This window comes from Tachypleus tridentatus, chromosome 4, assembly GCF_004210375.1.
Source record: "Tachypleus tridentatus isolate NWPU-2018 chromosome 4, ASM421037v1, whole genome shotgun sequence".
NCBI lineage: Eukaryota > Metazoa > Arthropoda > Merostomata > Xiphosura > Limulidae > Tachypleus > Tachypleus tridentatus.
This window is the reverse complement of record NC_134828.1, coordinates 2847822-2869148: the sequence shown is the minus strand read 5'-3', so window position 1 is coordinate 2869148 and position 21327 is coordinate 2847822. Positions and strand designations below refer to the sequence as shown.

At 31.8% G+C, this 21327-nt stretch overlaps 1 protein-coding gene across 2 annotated transcripts in view; it reads right to left on the bottom strand.

Moving 5' to 3' along the window:
* LOC143248450 (uncharacterized) overlaps nt 1-21327 on the bottom strand; it is a 60750-nt gene that overhangs the window by 38884 nt on the left and 539 nt on the right. For both annotated transcript variants that reach the window (XM_076496823.1, XM_076496824.1), the window contains exons 2-3: nt 13769-13878; nt 12189-12564 (exon numbers count right to left, since the gene is read on the bottom strand). In XM_076496823.1, the coding sequence (XP_076352938.1) occupies nt 12189-12564; nt 13769-13878 (486 nt within the window). The remainder of the gene's footprint in view (nt 1-12188; nt 12565-13768; nt 13879-21327) is intronic.

The window sequence follows — 21327 nt, the reverse complement described above, 5'->3', positions numbered from 1 at the left end:
TGTACATGAGAGAGACCACTGACGTTAAATATTAGTTGGTTTACTGTTTATATACATGAGAGACACCATTAACGTTAAATATTAGTTGGTTTACTGTTTATATACATGAGAGAGACTACTGACGTTAAATATTAGTTGGTTTACTGTTTATATACATGAGAGAGACCACTGACGTTAAATATTAGTTGGTTTACTGTTTATATACATGAGAGAGACCACTGACGTTAAATATTAGTTGGTTTACTGTTTATATACATGAGAGATACCACTGACGTTAAATATTAGTTGCTTTACTGTTTATATACATGAGAGAGACCACTGACGTTAAATATTAGTTGGTTTACTGTTTACATACATGAGAGATACCACTGACGTTAAATATTAGTTGCTTTACTGTTTATATACATGAGAGAGACCACTGACGTTAAATATTAGTTGGTTTACTGTTTACATACATGAGAGAGACCACTGACGTTAAATATTAGTTGGTTTACTGTTTATATACATGAGAGAGACCACTGACGTTAAATATTAGTTGGTTTACTGTTTACATACATGAGAGAGACCAACCACTGACGTTAAATATTAGTTGGTTTACTGTTTATATACATGAGAGAGACCACTGACGTTAAATATTAGTTGTTTTACTCTTTATATACATGAAAGAGACCACTGACGTTAAATATTAGTTGGTTTACTGTTTATATACATGAGAGAGACCACTGACGTTAAATATTAGTTAGTTTACTGTTTATATACATGAGAGACACCATTAACGTTAAATATTAGTTGGTTTACTGTTTATATACATGAGAGAGACCACTGACGTTAAATATTAGTTAGTTTACTGTTTATATACATGAGAGACACCATTAACGTTAAATATTAGTTGGTTTACTGTTTATATACATGAGAGAGACCAACCACTGACGTTAAATATTAGTTGGTTTACTGTTTATATACATGAGAGAGACCAACCACTGACGTTAAATATTAGTTGGTTTACTGGTGAACTTCGTTAGATTTCAAAACGAAAGTCGTTACTTCAGTGGCTTGTTTTACAATTTTGAAAAATTTAAATAACTAAATTGCTGTATTTTGGATTTTGGAAAATGAGGACTGTGTTACTGGTATATTTTGAAAAATGAGCACTGTGTTACTGGTATATTTTGAAAAATGAGCACTGTGTTACTGGTATATTTTGAAAAATGAGCACTGTGTTACCGGTATATTTTGAAAAATGAACACTGTGTTACTGGTATATTTTGAAAAATGAGCACTGTGTTACTGGTATATTTTGAAAAATGAACACTGTGTTACTGGTATATTTTGAAAAATGAACACTGTGTTACCGGTATATTTTGAAAAATGAGCACTGTGTTACCGGTATATTTTGAAAAATGAGCACTGTGTTACTGGTATATTTTGAAAAATGAGCTCTGTGTTACTGGTATATTTTGAAAAATGAGCTCTGTGTTACTGGTATATTTTGAAAAATGAGCACTGTGTTACTGGTATATTTTGAAAAATGAGCACTGTGTTACCGGTATATTTTGAAAAATGAGCACTGTGTTACCGGTATATTTTGAAAAATGAGCTCTGTGTTACTGGTATATTTTGAAAAATGAGCTCTGTGTTACCGGTATATTTTGAAAAATGAGCACTGTGTTACTGGTATATTTTGAAAAATGAGCACTGTGTTACCGGTATATTTTGAAAAATGAGCACTGTGTTACTGGTATATTTTGAAAAATGAGCACTGTGTTACTGGTATATTTTGAAAAATGAGCACTGTGTTACTGGTATATTTTGAAAAATGAGCACTGTGTTACTGGTATATTTTGAAAAATGAGCACTGTGTTACTGGTATATTTTGAAAAATGAGCACTGTGTTACCGGTATATTTTGAAAAATGAGCACTGTGTTACTGGTATATTTTGAAAAATGAGCAATGTGTTACTGGTATATTTTGAAAAATGAGCACTGTGTTACCGGTATATTTTGAAAAATGAGCACTGTGTTACTGGTATATTTTGAAAAATGAGCACTGTGTTACTGGTATATTTTGAAAAATGAGCACTGTGTTACCGGTATATTTTGAAAAATGAGCACTGTGTTACCGGTATATTTTGAAAAATGAGCACTGTGTTACTGGTATATTTTGAAAAATGAGCACTGTGTTACTGGTATATTTTGAAAAATGAGCACTGTGTTACCGGTATATTTTGAAAAATGAGCACTGTGTTACTGGTATATTTTGAAAAATGAGCACTGTGTTACTGGTATATTTTGAAAAATGAGCACTGTGTTACTGGTATATTTTGAAAAATGAGCACTGTGTTACCGGTATATTTTGAAAAATGAGCACTGTGTTACCGGTATATTTTGAAAAATGAGCACTGTGTTACTGGTATATTTTGAAAAATGAGCACTGTGTTACCGGTATATTTTGAAAAATGAGCACTGTGTTACTGGTATATTTTGAAAAATGAGCACTGTGTTACCGGTATATTTTGAAAAATGAGCACTGTGTTACTGGTATATTTTGAAAAATGAGCACTGTGTTACTGGTATATTTTGAAAAATGAGCTCTGTGTTACTGGTATATTTTGAAAAATGAGCACTGTGTTACTGGTATATTTTGAAAAATGAGCACTGTGTTACCGGTATATTTTGAAAAATGAGCACTGTGTTACCGGTATATTTTGAAAAATGAGCTCTGTGTTACTGGTATATTTTGAAAAATGAGCAATGTGTTACTGGTATATTTTGAAAAATGAACACTGTGTTACCAGTATATTTTGAAAAATGAGCACTGTGTTACCGGTATATTTTGAAAAATGAGCACTGTGTTACTGGTATATTTTGAAAAATGAGCAATGTGTTACTGGTATATTTTGAAAAATGAGCAATGTGTTACTGGTATATTTTGAAAAATGAGCAATGTGTTACTGGTATATTTTGAAAAATGAGCACTGTGTTACCGGTATATTTTGAAAAATGAGCACTGTGTTACTGGTATATTTTGAAAAATGAGCACTGTGTTACTGGTATATTTTGAAAAATGAGCACTGTGTTACTGGTATATTTTGAAAAATGAGCACTGTGTTACTGGTATATTTTGAAAAATGAGCACTGTGTTACTGGTATATTTTGAAAAATGAGCACTGTGTTACCGGTATATTTTGAAAAATGAGCACTGTGTTACTGGTATATTTTGAAAAATGAGCACTGTGTTACTGGTATATTTTGAAAAATGAGCACTGTGTTACTGGTATATTTTGAAAAATGAGCAATGTGTTACTGGTATATTTTGAAAAATGAGCACTGTGTTACCGGTATATTTTGAAAAATGAGCACTGTGTTACTGGTATATTTTGAAAAATGAGCTCTGTGTTACTGGTATATTTTGAAAAATGAGCACTGTGTTACCGGTATATTTTGAAAAATGAGCACTGTGTTACTGGTATATTTTGAAAAATGAGCACTGTGTTACTGGTATATTTTGAAAAAATGAGCACTGTGTTACTGGTATATTTTGAAAAATGAGCACTGTGTTACCGGTATATTTTGAAAAATGAGCACTGTGTTACCGGTATATTTTGAAAAATGAGCACTGTGTTACTGGTATATTTTGAAAAATGAGCACTGTGTTACTGGTATATTTTGAAAAATGAGCAATGTGTTACTGGTATATTTTGAAAAATGAGCACTGTGTTACCGGTATATTTTGAAAAATGAGCACTGTGTTACTGGTATATTTTGAAAAATGAGCAATGTGTTACTGGTATATTTTGAAAAATGAGCAATGTGTTACTGGTATATTTTGAAAAATGAGCAATGTGTTACTGGTATATTTTGAAAAATGAGCACTGTGTTACCGGTATATTTTGAAAAATGAGCACTGTGTTACTGGTATATTTTGAAAAATGAGCACTGTGTTACTGGTATATTTTGAAAAATGAGCACTGTGTTACTGGTATATTTTGAAAAATGAGCACTGTGTTACTGGTATATTTTGAAAAATGAGCACTGTGTTACTGGTATATTTTGAAAAATGAGCACTGTGTTACCGGTATATTTTGAAAAATGAGCACTGTGTTACTGGTATATTTTGAAAAATGAGCACTGTGTTACTGGTATATTTTGAAAAATGAGCACTGTGTTACTGGTATATTTTGAAAAATGAGCACTGTGTTACCGGTATATTTTGAAAAATGAGCACTGTGTTACTGGTATATTTTGAAAAATGAGCACTGTGTTACTGGTATATTTTGAAAAATGAGCACTGTGTTACCGGTATATTTTGAAAAATGAGCACTGTGTTACTGGTATATTTTGAAAAATGAGCACTGTGTTACTGGTATATTTTGAAAAATGAGCTCTGTGTTACTGGTATATTTTGAAAAATGAGCACTGTGCTACCGGTATATTTTGAAAAATGAGCCCTGTGTTACTGGTATATTTTGAAAAATGAACACTGTGTTACTGGTATATTTTGAAAAATGAGCACTGTGTTACCGGTATATTTTGAAAAATGAGCACTGTGTTACCGGTATATTTTGAAAAATGAGCACTGTGTTACTGGTATATTTTGAAAAATGAGCACTGTGTTACTGGTATATTTTGAAAAATGAGCACTGTGTTACTGGTATATTTTGAAAAATGAGCACTGTGTTACCGGTATATTTTGAAAAATGAGCACTGTGTTACCGGTATATTTTGAAAAATGAGCACTGTGTTACTGGTATATTTTGAAAAAATGAGCACTGTGTTACTGGTATATTTTGAAAAATGAGCACTGTGTTACTGGTATATTTTGAAAAATGAGCACTGTGTTACCGGTATATTTTGAAAAATGAGCACTGTGTTACCGGTATATTTTGAAAAATGAGCTCTGTGTTACTGGTATATTTTGAAAAATGAGCAATGTGTTACTGGTATATTTTGAAAAATGAGCAATGTGTTACTGGTATATTTTGAAAAATGAGCACTGTGTTACTGGTATATTTTGAAAAATGAGCACTGTGTTACTGGTATATTTTGAAAAATGAGCACTGTGTTACCGGTATATTTTGAAAAATGAGCACTGTGTTACTGGTATATTTTGAAAAATGAGCACTGTGTTACCGGTATATTTTGAAAAATGAGCACTGTGTTACTGGTATATTTTGAAAAATGAGCACTGTGTTACTGGTATATTTTGAAAAATGAGCACTGTGTTACTGGTATATTTTGAAAAATGAGCAATGTGTTACTGGTATATTTTGAAAAATGAGCACTGTGTTACCGGTATATTTTGAAAAATGAGCACTGTGTTACCGGTATATTTTGAAAAATGAGCACTGTGTTACTGGTATATTTTGAAAAATGAGCACTGTGTTACTGGTATATTTTGAAAAATGAGCACTGTGTTACTGGTATATTTTGAAAAATGAGCACTGTGTTACTGGTATATTTTGAAAAATGAGCACTGTGTTACTGGTATATTTTGAAAAATGAGCACTGTGTTACCGGTATATTTTGAAAAATGAGCACTGTGTTACTGGTATATTTTGAAAAATGAGCACTGTGTTACTGGTATATTTTGAAAAATGAGCACTGTGTTACTGGTATATTTTGAAAAATGAGCACTGTGTTACCGGTATATTTTGAAAAATGAGCACTGTGTTACTGGTATATTTTGAAAAATGAGCACTGTGTTACTGGTATATTTTGAAAAATGAGCACTGTGTTACTGGTATATTTTGAAAAATGAGCACTGTGTTACTGGTATATTTTGAAAAATGAGCACTGTGTTACCGGTATATTTTGAAAAATGAGCACTGTGTTACTGGTATATTTTGAAAAATGAGCACTGTGTTACTGGTATATTTTGAAAAATGAGCACTGTGTTACTGGTATATTTTGAAAAATGAGCACTGTGTTACCGGTATATTTTGAAAAATGAGCACTGTGTTACCGGTATATTTTGAAAAATGAGCTCTGTGTTACTGGTATATTTTGAAAAATGAGCAATGTGTTACTGGTATATTTTGAAAAATGAGCAATGTGTTACTGGTATATTTTGAAAAATGAGCACTGTGTTACTGGTATATTTTGAAAAATGAGCAATGTGTTACTGGTATATTTTGAAAAATGAGCAATGTGTTACTGGTATATTTTGAAAAATGAGCACTGTGTTACCGGTATATTTTGAAAAATGAGCACTGTGTTACTGGTATATTTTGAAAAATGAGCACTGTGTTACTGGTATATTTTGAAAAATGAGCACTGTGTTACTGGTATATTTTGAAAAATGAGCACTGTGTTACCGGTATATTTTGAAAAATGAGCACTGTGTTACTGGTATATTTTGAAAAATGAGCACTGTGTTACTGGTATATTTTGAAAAATGAGCACTGTGTTACTGGTATATTTTGAAAAATGAGCACTGTGTTACTGGTATATTTTGAAAAATGAGCACTGTGTTACCGGTATATTTTGAAAAATGAGCACTGTGTTACTGGTATATTTTGAAAAATGAGCACTGTGTTACTGGTATATTTTGAAAAATGAGCACTGTGTTACCGGTATATTTTGAAAAATGAGCACTGTGTTACCGGTATATTTTGAAAAATGAGCACTGTGTTACTGGTATATTTTGAAAAATGAGCAATGTGTTACTGGTATATTTTGAAAATGAGCAATGTGTTACTGGTATATTTTGAAAATGAGCACTGTGTTACCGGTATATTTTGAAAAATGAGCACTGTGTTACTGGTATATTTTTAAAAATGAGCAATGTGTTACTGGTATATTTTGAAAAATGAGCACTGTGTTACTGGTATATTTTGAAAAATGAGCAATGTGTTACTGGTATATTTTGAAAAATGAGCACTGTGTTACCGGTATATTTTGAAAAATGAGCACTGTGTTACTGGTATATTTTGAAAAATGAGCACTGTGTTACTGGTATATTTTGAAAAATGAGCACTGTGTTACTGGTATATTTTGAAAAATGAGCACTGTGCTACCGGTATATTTTGAAAAATGAACACTGTGTTACCGGTATATTTTGAAAAATGAGCTCTGTGTTACTGGTATATTTTGAAAAATGAGCAATGTGTTACTGGTATATTTTGAAAAATGAGCACTGTGTTACCGGTATATTTTGAAAAATGAGCACTGTGTTACTGGTATATTTTGAAAAATGAGCAATGTGTTACTGGTATATTTTGAAAAATGAGCACTGTGTTACTGGTATATTTTGAAAAATGAGCAATGTGTTACTGGTATATTTTGAAAAATGAGCACTGTGTTACCGGTATATTTTGAAAAATGAGCACTGTGTTACTGGTATATTTTGAAAAATGAGCACTGTGTTACTGGTATATTTTGAAAAATGAGCACTGTGTTACTGGTATATTTTGAAAAATGAACACTGTGTTACTGGTATATTTTGAAAAATGAACACTGTGCTACCGGTATATTTTGAAAAATGAACACTGTGTTACTGGTATATTTTGAAAAATGAGCTCTGTGTTACTGGTATATTTTGAAAAATGAGCACTGTGTTACTGGTATATTTTGAAAAATGAACACTGTGTTACTGGTATATTTTGAAAAATGAACACTGTGTTACCGGTATATTTTGAAAAATGAACACTGTGTTACCGGTATATTTTGAAAAATGAGCACTGTGTTACCGGTATATTTTGAAAAATGAGCACTGTGTTACCAGTATATTTTGAAAAATGAGCACTGTGTTACCGGTATATTTTGGAAAATGAGCACTGTGTTACTGGTATATTTTGAAAAATGAGCCCTGTGTTACTGGTATATTTTGAAAAATGAGCACTGTGTTACTGGTATATTTTGAAAAATGAGCAATGTGTTACTGGTATATTTTGAAAAATGAGCACTGTGTTACTGGTATATTTTGAAAAATGAACACTGTGCTACCGGTATATTTTGAAAAATGAACACTGTGTTACTGGTATATTTTGAAAAATGAACACTGTGCTACCGGTATATTTTGAAAAATGAGCACTGTGTTACTGGTATATTTTGAAAAATGAACACTGTGCTACCGGTATATTTTGAAAAATGAGCAATGTGTTACTGGTATATTTTGAAAAATGAACACTGTGCTACCGGTATATTTTGAAAAATGAACACTGTGCTACCGGTATATTTTGAAAAATGAACACTGTGTTACTGGTATATTTTGAAAAATGAGCACTGTGTTACTGGTATATTTTGAAAAATGAACACTGTGCTACCGGTATATTTTGAAAAATGAACACTGTGCTACCGGTATATTTTGAAAAATGAACACTGTGTTACTGGTATATTTTGAAAAATGAGCACTGTGTTACTGGTATATTTTGAAAAATGAACACTGTGCTACCGGTATATTTTGAAAAATGAACACTGTGTTACTGGTATATTTTGAAAAATGAACACTGTGCTACCGGTATATTTTGAAAAATGAGCACTGTGTTACTGGTATATTTTGAAAAATGAACACTGTGCTACCGGTATATTTTGAAAAATGAGCAATGTGTTACTGGTATATTTTGAAAAATGAACACTGTGCTACCGGTATATTTTGAAAAATGAGCACTGTGTTACTGGTATATTTTGAAAAATGAACACTGTGCTACCGGTATATTTTGAAAAATGAACACTGTGTTACTGGTATATTTTGAAAATGAGCACTGTGTTACTGGTATATTTTGAAAAATGAGCACTGTGTTACCGGTATATTTTGAAAAATGAACACTGTGTTACTGGTATATTTTGAAAAAATGAGCACTGTGTTACTGGTATATTTTGAAAAATGAGCACTGTGTTACTGGTATATTTTGAAAAATGAACACTGTGTTACTGGTATATTTTGAAAAATGAACACTGTGTTACCGGTATATTTTGAAAAATGAGCACTGTGTTACCGGTATATTTTGAAAAATGAGCTCTGTGTTACTGGTATATTTTGAAAAATGAGCACTGTGTTACTGGTATATTTTGAAAAATGAGCACTGTGTTACCGGTATATTTTGAAAAATGAGCACTGTGTTACTGGTATATTTTGAAAAATGAGCCCTGTGTTACTGGTATATTTTGAAAATGAGCACTGTGTTACCGGTATATTTTGAAAAATGAGCACTGTGTTACTGGTATATTTTGAAAAATGAGCACTGTGTTACTGGTATATTTTGAAAAATGAACACTGTGCTACCGGTATATTTTGAAAAATGAGCACTGTGTTACTGGTATATTTTGAAAAATGAACACTGTGTTACCGGTATATTTTGAAAAATGAGCACTGTGTTACTGGTATATTTTGAAAATGAACACTGTGCTACCGGTATATTTTGAAAAATGAGCAATGTGTTACTGGTATATTTTGAAAAATGAACACTGTGCTACCGGTATATTTTGAAAATGAACACTGTGTTACCGGTATATTTTGAAAATGAACACTGTGTTACTGGTATATTTTGAAAAATGAGCACTGTGTTACTGGTATATTTTGAAAAATGAACACTGTGTTACCGGTATATTTTGAAAAAATGAACACTGTGTTACCGGTATATTTTGAAAAATGAACACTGTGTTACTGGTATATTTTGAAAAATGAGCACTGTGTTACTGGTATATTTTGAAAAATGAACACTGTGCTTACCGGTATATTTTGAAAAATGAACACTGTGTTACTGGTATATTTTGAAAAATGAACACTGTGTTACCGGTATATTTTGAAAAATGAGCACTGTGTTACTGGTATATTTTGAAAAATGAACACTGTGTTACCGGTATATTTTGAAAAATGAGCAATGTGTTACTGGTATATTTTGAAAAATGAACACTGTGCTTACCGGTATATTTTGAAAAAATGAGCACTGTGTTACTGGTATATTTTGAAAAATGAACACTGTGTTACCGGTATATTTTGAAAAATGAGCACTGTGTTACTGGTATATTTTGAAAATGAACACTGTGTTACCGGTATATTTTGAAAATGAACACTGTGTTACCGGTATATTTTGAAAAATGAGCACTGTGTTACTGGTATATTTTGAAAAATGAACACTGTGCTACCGGTATATTTTGAAAAATGAACACTGTGTTACTGGTATATTTTGAAAAATGAACACTGTGCTACCGGTATATTTTGAAAAATGAGCACTGTGTTACTGGTATATTTTGAAAAATGAGCACTGTGTTACCGGTATATTTTGAAAAATGAACACTGTGCTACCGGTATATTTTGAAAATGAACACTGTGTTACCGGTATATTTTGAAAAATGAGCACTGTGTTACTGGTATATTTTGAAAAATGAACACTGTGCTTACCGGTATATTTTGAAAAATGAGCACTGTGTTACTGGTATATTTTGAAAAATGAACACTGTGTTACCGGTATATTTTGAAAAATGAGCAATGTGTTACTGGTATATTTTGAAAAATGAACACTGTGCTACCGGTATATTTTGAAAAATGAACACTGTGCTACCGGTATATTTTGAAAAATGAGCACTGTGTTACTGGTATATTTTGAAAAATGAACACTGTGCTACCGGTATATTTTGAAAAATGAGCACTGTGTTACTGGTATATTTTGAAAAATGAACACTGTGTTACTGGTATATTTTGAAAAATGAACACTGTGCTACCGGTATATTTTGAAAAATGAGCACTGTGTTACTGGTATATTTTGAAAAATGAGCACTGTGTTACTGGTATATTTTGAAAAATGAGCACTGTGTTACCGGTATATTTTGAAAAATGAGCAATGTGTTACTGGTATATTTTGAAAAATGAACACTGTGCTTACCGGTATATTTTGAAAATGAACACTGTGTTACCGGTATATTTTGAAAAATGAGCACTGTGTTACTGGTATATTTTGAAAAATGAACACTGTGCTACCGGTATATTTTGAAAAATGAGCACTGTGTTACTGGTATATTTTGAAAAATGAACACTGTGCTACCGGTATATTTTGAAAAATGAGCACTGTGTTACTGGTATATTTTGAAAATGAACACTGTGTTACCGGTATATTTTGAAAAATGAACACTGTGCTACCGGTATATTTTGAAAAATGAGCACTGTGTTACTGGTATATTTTGAAAAATGAACACTGTGTTACTGGTATATTTTGAAAAATGAACACTGTGCTACCGGTATATTTTGAAAAATGAGCACTGTGTTACTGGTATATTTTGAAAAATGAGCACTGTGTTACTGGTATATTTTGAAAAATGAGCACTGTGTTACCGGTATATTTTGAAAAATGAGCAATGTGTTACTGGTATATTTTGAAAAATGAACACTGTGTTACCGGTATATTTTGAAAAATGAACACTGTGTTACCGGTATATTTTGAAAAATGAGCACTGTGTTACTGGTATATTTTGAAAAATGAACACTGTGCTACCGGTATATTTTGAAAAATGAGCACTGTGTTACTGGTATATTTTGAAAAATGAACACTGTGCTACCGGTATATTTTGAAAAATGAGCAATGTGTTACTGGTATATTTTGAAAAATGAACACTGTGCTACCGGTATATTTTGAAAAATGAACACTGTGCTACCGGTATATTTTGAAAAATGAGCACTGTGTTACTGGTATATTTTGAAAAATGAACACTGTGCTACCGGTATATTTTGAAAAATGAACACTGTGTTACTGGTATATTTTGAAAAATGAGCAATGTGTTACCGGTATATTTTGAAAAATGAGCAATGTGTTACTGGTATATTTTGAAAAATGAACACTGTGCTACCGTTATATTTTGAAAAATGAACACTGTGTTACCGGTATATTTTGGAATTTAGAAAAGTCGTGGTTATGATATTGAATACTCATAGAATTTTAAGATAAATCGTTTAGATTTCCACTAAGTTTGATTTTATTAAACTTGTATTAATCTAAGATAGTAAGTCTAATACCATATTATGTGGAAGTGAGTATTAAAAGTAAGTAAACTTTAGACAAGGTTCAACGAGATATAAAACAAGTTAACACACCAACTGCGGTGTGAAAAGGGTAACATTCACATTATTAAAGCAGAAGACTTAAACGTTACAATTGCTTCATAATATTTCCAATTCTAAAGAATCATAATTCTATGTTTTAAAAAAACGGTGAAGCTTGCACGTAACAACAACAACAATAAACAAAATAACTTACATGACAAACATACTTCATTAAAGTGCCACGCATCTCTCTCTGCGATTAATGTATTAGTGCCATCTGGTGACGCACGATCGTGGTACAAATAACATTTAGATTCCTCGTAATTTTCACCGTTGTTAAAATCGACTCCCGCAGTTTTTCTATCGTTATTATAGCTACCGCCAGGTAACCTCTGGTTACTGCTCGACTCAGAGTCTCCGAACCTTCTAGAAGTCTCACTTAATGTCCTGTGTCCTGGGACGGAAAAGGACAGGGGTTTACCGGGAAAGAAGTCAAATGATAAACATTCCTGTATAGAGGTCGTCCGGTCCTCCTGACAACGACGTATACATTCTTCAAGTACTCTTGTCGGTAAGTCTTTGCGCGTTACCTAACGGTGAAATGTTGCACTATATAGAATCAAAATAACTCTATCAAATACGTACTTAGCACAAACACGTGCGTGTTCAGTGATATTACGTGATGTAACATCAGATAAAAATTTTATATATTCCTTGCTTGTAAAGTAGGATGTACTAATGATTCGATGTGTTTTTATTAATTAACTGATAAAAAGCAATATTATCATGTTGTAAGAATTATAATTTTCTCTCTTGAGTTAAATCCGTTATTACTTTATCGATTTTATTTATTATTAGGCAAAAAGCTACACAATAGGTTATTAGTAGTGCGCTCAATTCGGGTATCGAACCACGTTTTTAGCGTTATATCTCTTCACACTTACAGCAGTGCCGTTTGGAAGGGTACTTTTAACGTAAAGTTATGATTATAAACATAAATTTATGAATAAATGAAAAGCATATGGATTTTTAGAACATTTAACTTACTACAAAGATTATCCATCACGTGCGTATTATCTTCCACCAACCAGCGTTCGCTGGCGAGGTTATCGTAAATTTTACCGGAAATAAGAGATAAAATACACCCTGAAATAGGGCATATTTATGAGGTTAATAGGGATTTAATAGCAGCTGGTTTCATAAATTATATATTTTGTCATACAGAACTACTTTCATAAATTATATATTTTGTCATATAGAACTAGTTTCATAAATTATATACTTTGTCATATAGAACTAGTTTCATAAATTATATAGTTCGTCATATCGAACTATTTTCGTAAACTGTATAGTTTGTCATATAGAACTAGTTTCATAAATTATATATTTCGTTATATCGAACTTGTTGAATAAACTATGTAGTTTGTCATATCGAACTAGTGTCATAAATTATATATTTCGTTATATCGAACTTGTTGAATAAACTATGTAGTTTGTCATATCGAACTAGTGTCATAAATTATATATTTCGTCATATAGAACTAGTTTCATAAATTATATATTTCGTTATATCGAACTGAGATGGCTGTTGGCAGTTTATAATGTAGATTATTCTGAAAATTATGTAAGAAATTCTGTTAAACTACACGAAGCTATTCTTCATTGATATATAATTAAACATTTTAGTAATTAATATGTAATTAAACAACAGACCGACTGATATTTAATTAAACAACTTACCAACTGACATGTAACCAAACAACTTACCAACTGACATGTAACCAAACAACTTACCAGTTCACTCCTCGAACGTCCACCTCCAAATTCGTTTCCACCACCAACGAGTTTGTAACCTGAAACTTTTTCATACACCAGCTTTCCAATCCCGTTGTTACAACTCTGGGCTGTCATAAACACCAGAAGAAACGAAGGGAAAATGTTACTTATGGAGTAAGTTTCAAAACTTGACGTATAGAAACACGTCACTATTATTTGTACTTCAGGAAATTTATCTTCAAAACCGGTAAAGATACGTTAGCCTTTCGTTTATGGACGAGAAAAAAGCCATTCATCATGTCACGAATTTTTCTCTGTAATAGACCATCGCATCTCATTCTTACGTTTACAGAAAACAAATGAAATAATTTTTTCTGATGTGTTTTACAGTTTCATCCCTGTAAAACGTTGCGGGTCTATTTAAAGGTAAACTGTAATTATTTTAAATAAATATCCCTCAGTTTTGTGATTAGAGGTAAGAAAAAAATCACAAACGTTTCTAGATCTGATTAGCAGAAAGTGATTTTATAAAAAAAACACCCAACAGTCTCTCAGTTGTGTGATTAGAGATTACATACTCTTGTCCACAGGGAATATTGTTTAATTTGGTTGTTGTTAAGTGCAAAGCTACACAGTGGGCTATCTGTGTTTTGCCCACAAATTGTATCTAAACCTGAATTATAGTGTCGCAAGCCCGAAGACTTAGCGTTGAACCAGAGGGAAGCAGCAGGAACAATACTTAAACGTCAAAGTTGTCTTCGGTAAAAAACAACTTGTTAATTATGGACAAGTAGGTAGAATTGTTAACACTAAAAATAAAGTGGAGAAATATACGTGCGTTTATTAGGGTTGTCCTCCTGTATGAATTATGAGAAAGTTACGTGTTACCTCTAGACAAACGTGGTCTATTATGTTGAGACATACAATGTCCTGCAGATATCGAAGATAAAATATAACTAAAGAAAACGGAGTAACAGAAGAAACAGGAAACCTAAATGAACCCAGTGGACAAACTACAATTCAGTCAAATCGTCTGATTTCCATTCTGTAGTAATTCTCGGCATTTGAAGATAGCAACAAGCTTAGCTGTAAAAACACCAGGGCCTGTGGGTGGGTCGGGATTCTTGTGTAACACCAGGGCCTGTGGGTGGGTCGGGATAGTTGTGTAACACCAGGGCCTGTGGGTGGGTCGGGATAGTTGTGTAACTCCAGCGCCCGTGGGTGGGTCGGGTTAGTTGTGTAACTCCAGCGCCTGTGGGTGGGTCGGGATAGTTGTGTGACACCAGGGCCTGTGGGTGGGTCGGGATTGTTGTGTAACACCAGAGCCTGTGAGTGGGTCAGGATAGTTGTGTGACACCAGCGCCCGTGGATGGGTCGGAATAGTTGTGTGAGATATTCTTTCGTCGTTAAACAGTTTTCTTGGGTTATAAAAAATCGCCTCTCTTTCCACGAAATTATTTCCCGGATGACGCTTTGAAGAGTTATAATAAGTTTAAAGTACTAAAATGGACACAAATCTAGGTGTTTGATAGCCTATAACTTATATAATCTTGTTCAACTTCAGGTTTCTTTAAGATCTATAAGAAACACCTTACGACATAATCAAAAATCATTCCAATGTTGGGAATATATTCTGAAAAAATAAAAAATCTCTGCAGTTCTTAATCACTGGCATATGGAGTAGATGAATCGCTGTACTCGACCATTTACTGTGTTTGAATTTTAAAGAATGTCTTACCAGGAAACACCAACAAATTAACGTTTTATCTCGATTCGTACAGGACTCGCTGGACGTCCAAGAATTCTTTCGTTCGAAACCGAGCCGAAGAAATAATTGAAAGAAACAAAACAGTATAAAAGTTCTGCATGCCGTTGACAGTAAATTCGTTATCTAAACCCAGATTCTTTTATCGTATTTGTTTTGGTAAGTTTAGAAGAAAGACAATCATCTTGTCTAAAATTAGACATATATATGTGTATCCTTTTTTAATTTATAAGCAGTATAACAGAGCAAAGAATTTATGATTCGAACGTTGGTCTTTCACGTGAACCACAGAAAAACCATCATCCAGCACATAAACTTTTATAAAATTTTGTGAAAATCGTCTGAAACAGAAAAGTGGCGCTGATTGTTTCGAAAGTTAAATACACACATTATTATTATTATTATTATTATTATTATTATTATTATTATTATTATTATTATTATTATTATTATTATTATTAATGATTATTATTATTATTATTATTATTATTATTATTATTATTATTATTATTATTATTATTATTATTATTATTATTGATTATTATTATTATTATTATTATTATTATTATTATTATTATTATTATTATTATTATTATTATTATTATTATTAATGATTATTATTATTATTATTATTATTATTATTATTAATGATTATTATTATTATTATTATTATTATTATTATTATTATTATTATTATTATTATTATTATTATTATTATTATTATTATTATTAATGATTATGAACAAACCTATCATAGCTCACCATATGTTTGTAACAATTTCACAAAAACTGACGAGCCTGGCATGGCGTGCGACTCGTAATCTGATGGTCACGGGTTCGCATCCCCGTTGCACCAAACATGCTCGCCTTTAAAGTCGTGGGGGCGTTATAATTCAACGTTCAATCCCACTATTCGTTGGTAAAAGAGTAGCCCAAGAGTTGGTGGTGGGTGGTGATGACTAGCTGCCTTCCCTCTTGTCTTACACTACTACATTAGGGACGGCTAGTGCAGATAGCCCTCGTGTAGCTTTGCGCGAAATTCAAACACAAACAAAACAAACTGACTATCACAGTCGGCAGACTATATATAATGATGGCCAACATACGCAGTAGACATGCTACAAACAGGCCATAAGGGCGTTATAATGTAACAGTCAATCCCACTATTCAGTAGACATACTACAAACAGGCCATAAGGGTGTTATAATTTAACAGTCAATCCCACTATTCAGTAGACATGCTACAAACTGGCCATAAGGGCGTTATAATGTAACAGTCAATCCCACTATTCATTAGCGAGGGGTGTTTATGACTAGCTGCCTTCCCTCTAGTCTTACACTACTAAATTAGGTACTGTTAGCGCAGATAGCTCTCGTGTAGCTTTGCGCAAAAATTCAAAAGATACGAACAAACAAGGACGCACGCATGAAAATCAACAGAGAGTTTTACATTAACATATGGTTTGTTTGACATTAGCTATAATTTGTTTCTCTAACCAACAAACCCAACAGCAAGGCAAGAAACCATCACAAAGATACCAAGTCAGAAAGTTCCCAACACATCAAATTGTTCATCTTGTTGTTTCAGTCAAAACAGCTCTACATATACTGTATCACAAACATCAGTTTAATCCAGTGAGTGTGTGTGTTTCTACATCTTATCATCACTTATTTGTAATAACTAGTAGTAGTTTATCACAATTCTAGCTTGAACAATGTTGTCATTACCCCTTGAAGTTAGTTTTTAAAGAAATATAGTGTTATTTTAAAAAGCTTAAGTACAAGGTGAAACAGGAATTACCAGCCAGTAATTGACGAACGTTAGTGGACACTCAATGCTTTGTACACTGTACAATCCATGTCTTTATGGAGCCAATCCGTATAATTATGTATGAAGTGAAGGAGTAGAAAAAGATCAATAGGCATGATATTAAATTTTATAAAATACATTCATAGAATACATTAGCTTTCGGTCGTGAAAAAAACGTCACCAAACATTTATAAATGTAAAATGATGTAAAGATGGCAGAAGAATGTAAACAAAAATATCTGGATGATACAACTGTACATGGATCATCCATACATGATTTAAATTTGATGTTACACTCTGAAAGACATAGTTGACTTTAGTATCACTGCATTTAGAAGTTATATATTCCTTACTGTTGGTATGCAGTTTGTTTATCATAACGTCATAGTTATGTCAGGACAGACATCAGTACAGTGTAAGTAAGATCCTAGGACTTACTTATAACCAAAACCAAGTTGACTCAAAACATGTCTTGATTATTAAAGTCTATCACAGACTCTCGTTTTGAGGTCGGTCGAATTTATTGACCTCGTAACCATCTAGTACTCGTACATTTTACAATATAACAATAAATTTGAATACTGTAAACCATGTATGGATGATCTATATATAGTTGTATCATCCCTATATTATTGTTTACATTGTTGTCGACACTCATCCTCACATCATTTTTAGAGTTACAGACTGTTTTTATTATTGTTAGTCAATAACATTGTTTTGGTCAACGAGTAAGTAGACAAACCTTATTATGTGTTTCGATAGTTTTTTATTGAACTGTTTTACAGTTATGTTTTGTTTAAGTAGACAAACCTTATTATGTGTTTGAATAGTCTTTTATTGGACTGTTTTACAGTTATGTTTTGTTTAAGTAGACAAACCTTATTATGTGTTTCGATAGTTTTTTATTGGACTGTTTTACAGTTATGTTTTGTTTAAGTAGACAAACCTTATTATGTGTTTCGATAGTTTTTTATTTGACTGTTTTACAGTTATGTTTTTTTTAAGTAGACAAACCTTATTATGTGTTTCGATAGTTTTTTATTGGACTGTTTTACAGTTATGTTTTGTTTAAGTAGACAAACCTTATTATGTGTTTTGATAGTTTTTTATTGGACTGTTTTACAGTTACAAACCTTATTATGTTTTCGATAGTTTTGTTTAAGTAGACAAACCTTATTATGTGTTTCGATAGTTTTTTATTGGACTGTTTTACAGTTATGTTTTGTTTAAGTAGACAAATCTTATTATGTGTTTCGATAGTTTTTTATTGGACTGTTTTACAGTTATGTTTTGTTTAAGTAGACAAACCTTATTATGTGTTTCGATAGTTTTTTATTGGACTGTTTTACAGTTATGTTTTGTTTAAGTAGACAAACCTTATTATGTGTTTCGATAGTTTTTTATTGGACTGTTTTACAGTTATGTTTTGTTTAAGTAGACAAACCTTATTATGTGTTTCGATAGTTTTTTATTGGACTGTTTTACAGTTATGTTTTGTTTAAGTAGACAAATCTTATTATGTGTTTCGATAGTTTTTTATTGGACTGTTTTACAGTTATGTTTTGTTTAAGTAGACAAATCTTATTATGTGTTTCGATAGTTTTTTATTGGACTATTTTACAGTTATGTTTTGTTTAAGTAGACAAATCTTATTATGTGTTTCGATAGTTTTTTATTGGACTGTTTTACAGTTATGTTTTGTTTAAGTAGACAAACCTTATTGTGTTTCAGTAGTCTTTTATTGGACTGTTTTACAGTTATGTTTTGTTTAAGTAGACAAATCTTATTGTGTGTTTCGATAGTTTTTTATTGGACTGTTTTACAGTTATGTTTTGTTTAAGTAGACAAACCTTATTATGTGTTTCGATAGTTTTTTATTGGACTGTTTTACAGTTATGTTTTGTTTAAGTAGACAAATCTTATTGTGTGTTTTGATAGTTTTTTATTGGACTGTTTTACAGTTATGTTTTGTTTAAGTAGACAAATCTTATTATGTGTTTCGATAGTTTTTTATTGGACTGTTTTACAGTTATGTTTTGTTTAAGTAGACAAATCTTATTATGTGTTTCGATAGTTTTTTATTGGACTGTTTTACAGTTATGTTTTGTTTAAGTAGACAAACCTTATTGTGTGTTTCGATAGTTTTTTATTGGACTGTTTTACAGTTATGTTTTGTTTAAGTAGACAAATCTTATTGTGTGTTTTGATAGTTTTTTATTGGACTGTTTTACAGTTATGTTTTGTTTAAGTAGACAAACCTTATTGTGTGTTTCGATAGTTTTTTATTGGACTGTTTTACAGTTATGTTTTGTTTAAGTAGACAAATCTTATTGTGTGTTTTGATAGTTTTTTATTGGACTGTTTTACAGTTATGTTTTGTTTTTTGTTTACCAATACATCGTGTTGATTTAATTCAACATAAAATAAAATAAAAAGGTACAAAATATTTAAAACAAATTTTGTCTGTATCTGGAATAATTTGGTTGTCACAGCACTAAGCACTTCACAGGGCTGGAGTTAGACCTAAAAACCTAGTCAAAAAATAAACAAATGGGACCCAGCGGACTCTATTCGTACAGGTATTATACATCAAACAAAGGAAATACAAGCCCAGTCAGTCACTGTCACCGGCCGTTATACCTGCCACTGTTTATAAATTGTATAATACTTCACCATTAAACCGAATTTTTACTTAATACAAGATAAAAAATATAAGAAAAGCTTAGTTTTACTTAAGTTATTTAGTTTTTTACAGTATGTTTTGAAGCATTTTAAAATTTAACTTAAATTTTGGAAAACCTTTATAAAGTTCGTGTTTAACAAAAACAAACTGGACTGCATACATGTTATGTGTTTCATAATCAATAAATATTGATTTGGCATAAAAAGTATTTCAACTTATGTATATTATAAGTTTTCTAGTTACTTGTCGTATAGGTTTAAAATATATCAAATAAACTCTATCAACTCTGTAGTCTTAGGATCTCCCCATGACTCCTTAAATAGAGTTAATATGACACATATTTTTAAATTTTAAAATTCTGTGTGACGTCTTGACGGAAGGTTTTAATATAACACATATCTTTAACTCAAGTGCTGTTTATATACCATATATCATTATATTTTAAATTTCACCCCGTGACTTGTTTAAAGGAGGTTATATTTAGCACATTATATTTAAGTTTAATATGCGACTAAAATGTAGGTTTGACTTGTTTGTTACTTTCAGAGAAGATAAAATATTTTGTTTTCTTATGCAAATCTAACCGCTTTCATTTCGGAATGTGCACGCTCTCTGGTCACAAAGTTTTTTATCAAATTCGCTCATCTATACAGTCCTGCTTCCGTTTTTTTAATACTTGGCACGATCGAAACAGAAGTGTTGCGGGCTGATGGAACAGGAAGTTTAATAACGCTAGTGTATACAGGCAAAGCTTATAAACATGCTCCATATTTATATTTTCATCACATGTTTCTTTTGACGTGAAAATATACCGGAAATAAAATGGGATTTCATGGGTTCGTGGCCTCGAGCTCGGCAGTCACTTCTACATCTCACAATACATTAACCGGATGTTGCCTCTACCGGAAACATGAGGAATTTACGAAACAGGTAGATATTTTTCTTTACCCTCATTAAATATGGATGTCGAAATGAAGCCATGTCTCTCAACATTATAGATTAATACTACAAATTTATATATAGCAAGACGAAGTATTTAATTTATGAAACAAATACTGCCGAACCTTATCCAAACCTAAACTTGAAATAACTATGCATGAGAATCTCCCGCTGGTACAGCGGTAAGTCTACGGATTTACAACGCTAAGATGGGGGATTCGATTTTCCTCGGGGTGCTCAGCAGATAGATCGGCGTTGGTTTTGCTATACGAAAAACACACATTCATATAATTAATTTAATAATCATTAAACGCTTATTCCATATTTCCATGTTATAAAAACCACAGGTGAGATCCCAAGTGCTACATAATTACATGGTTA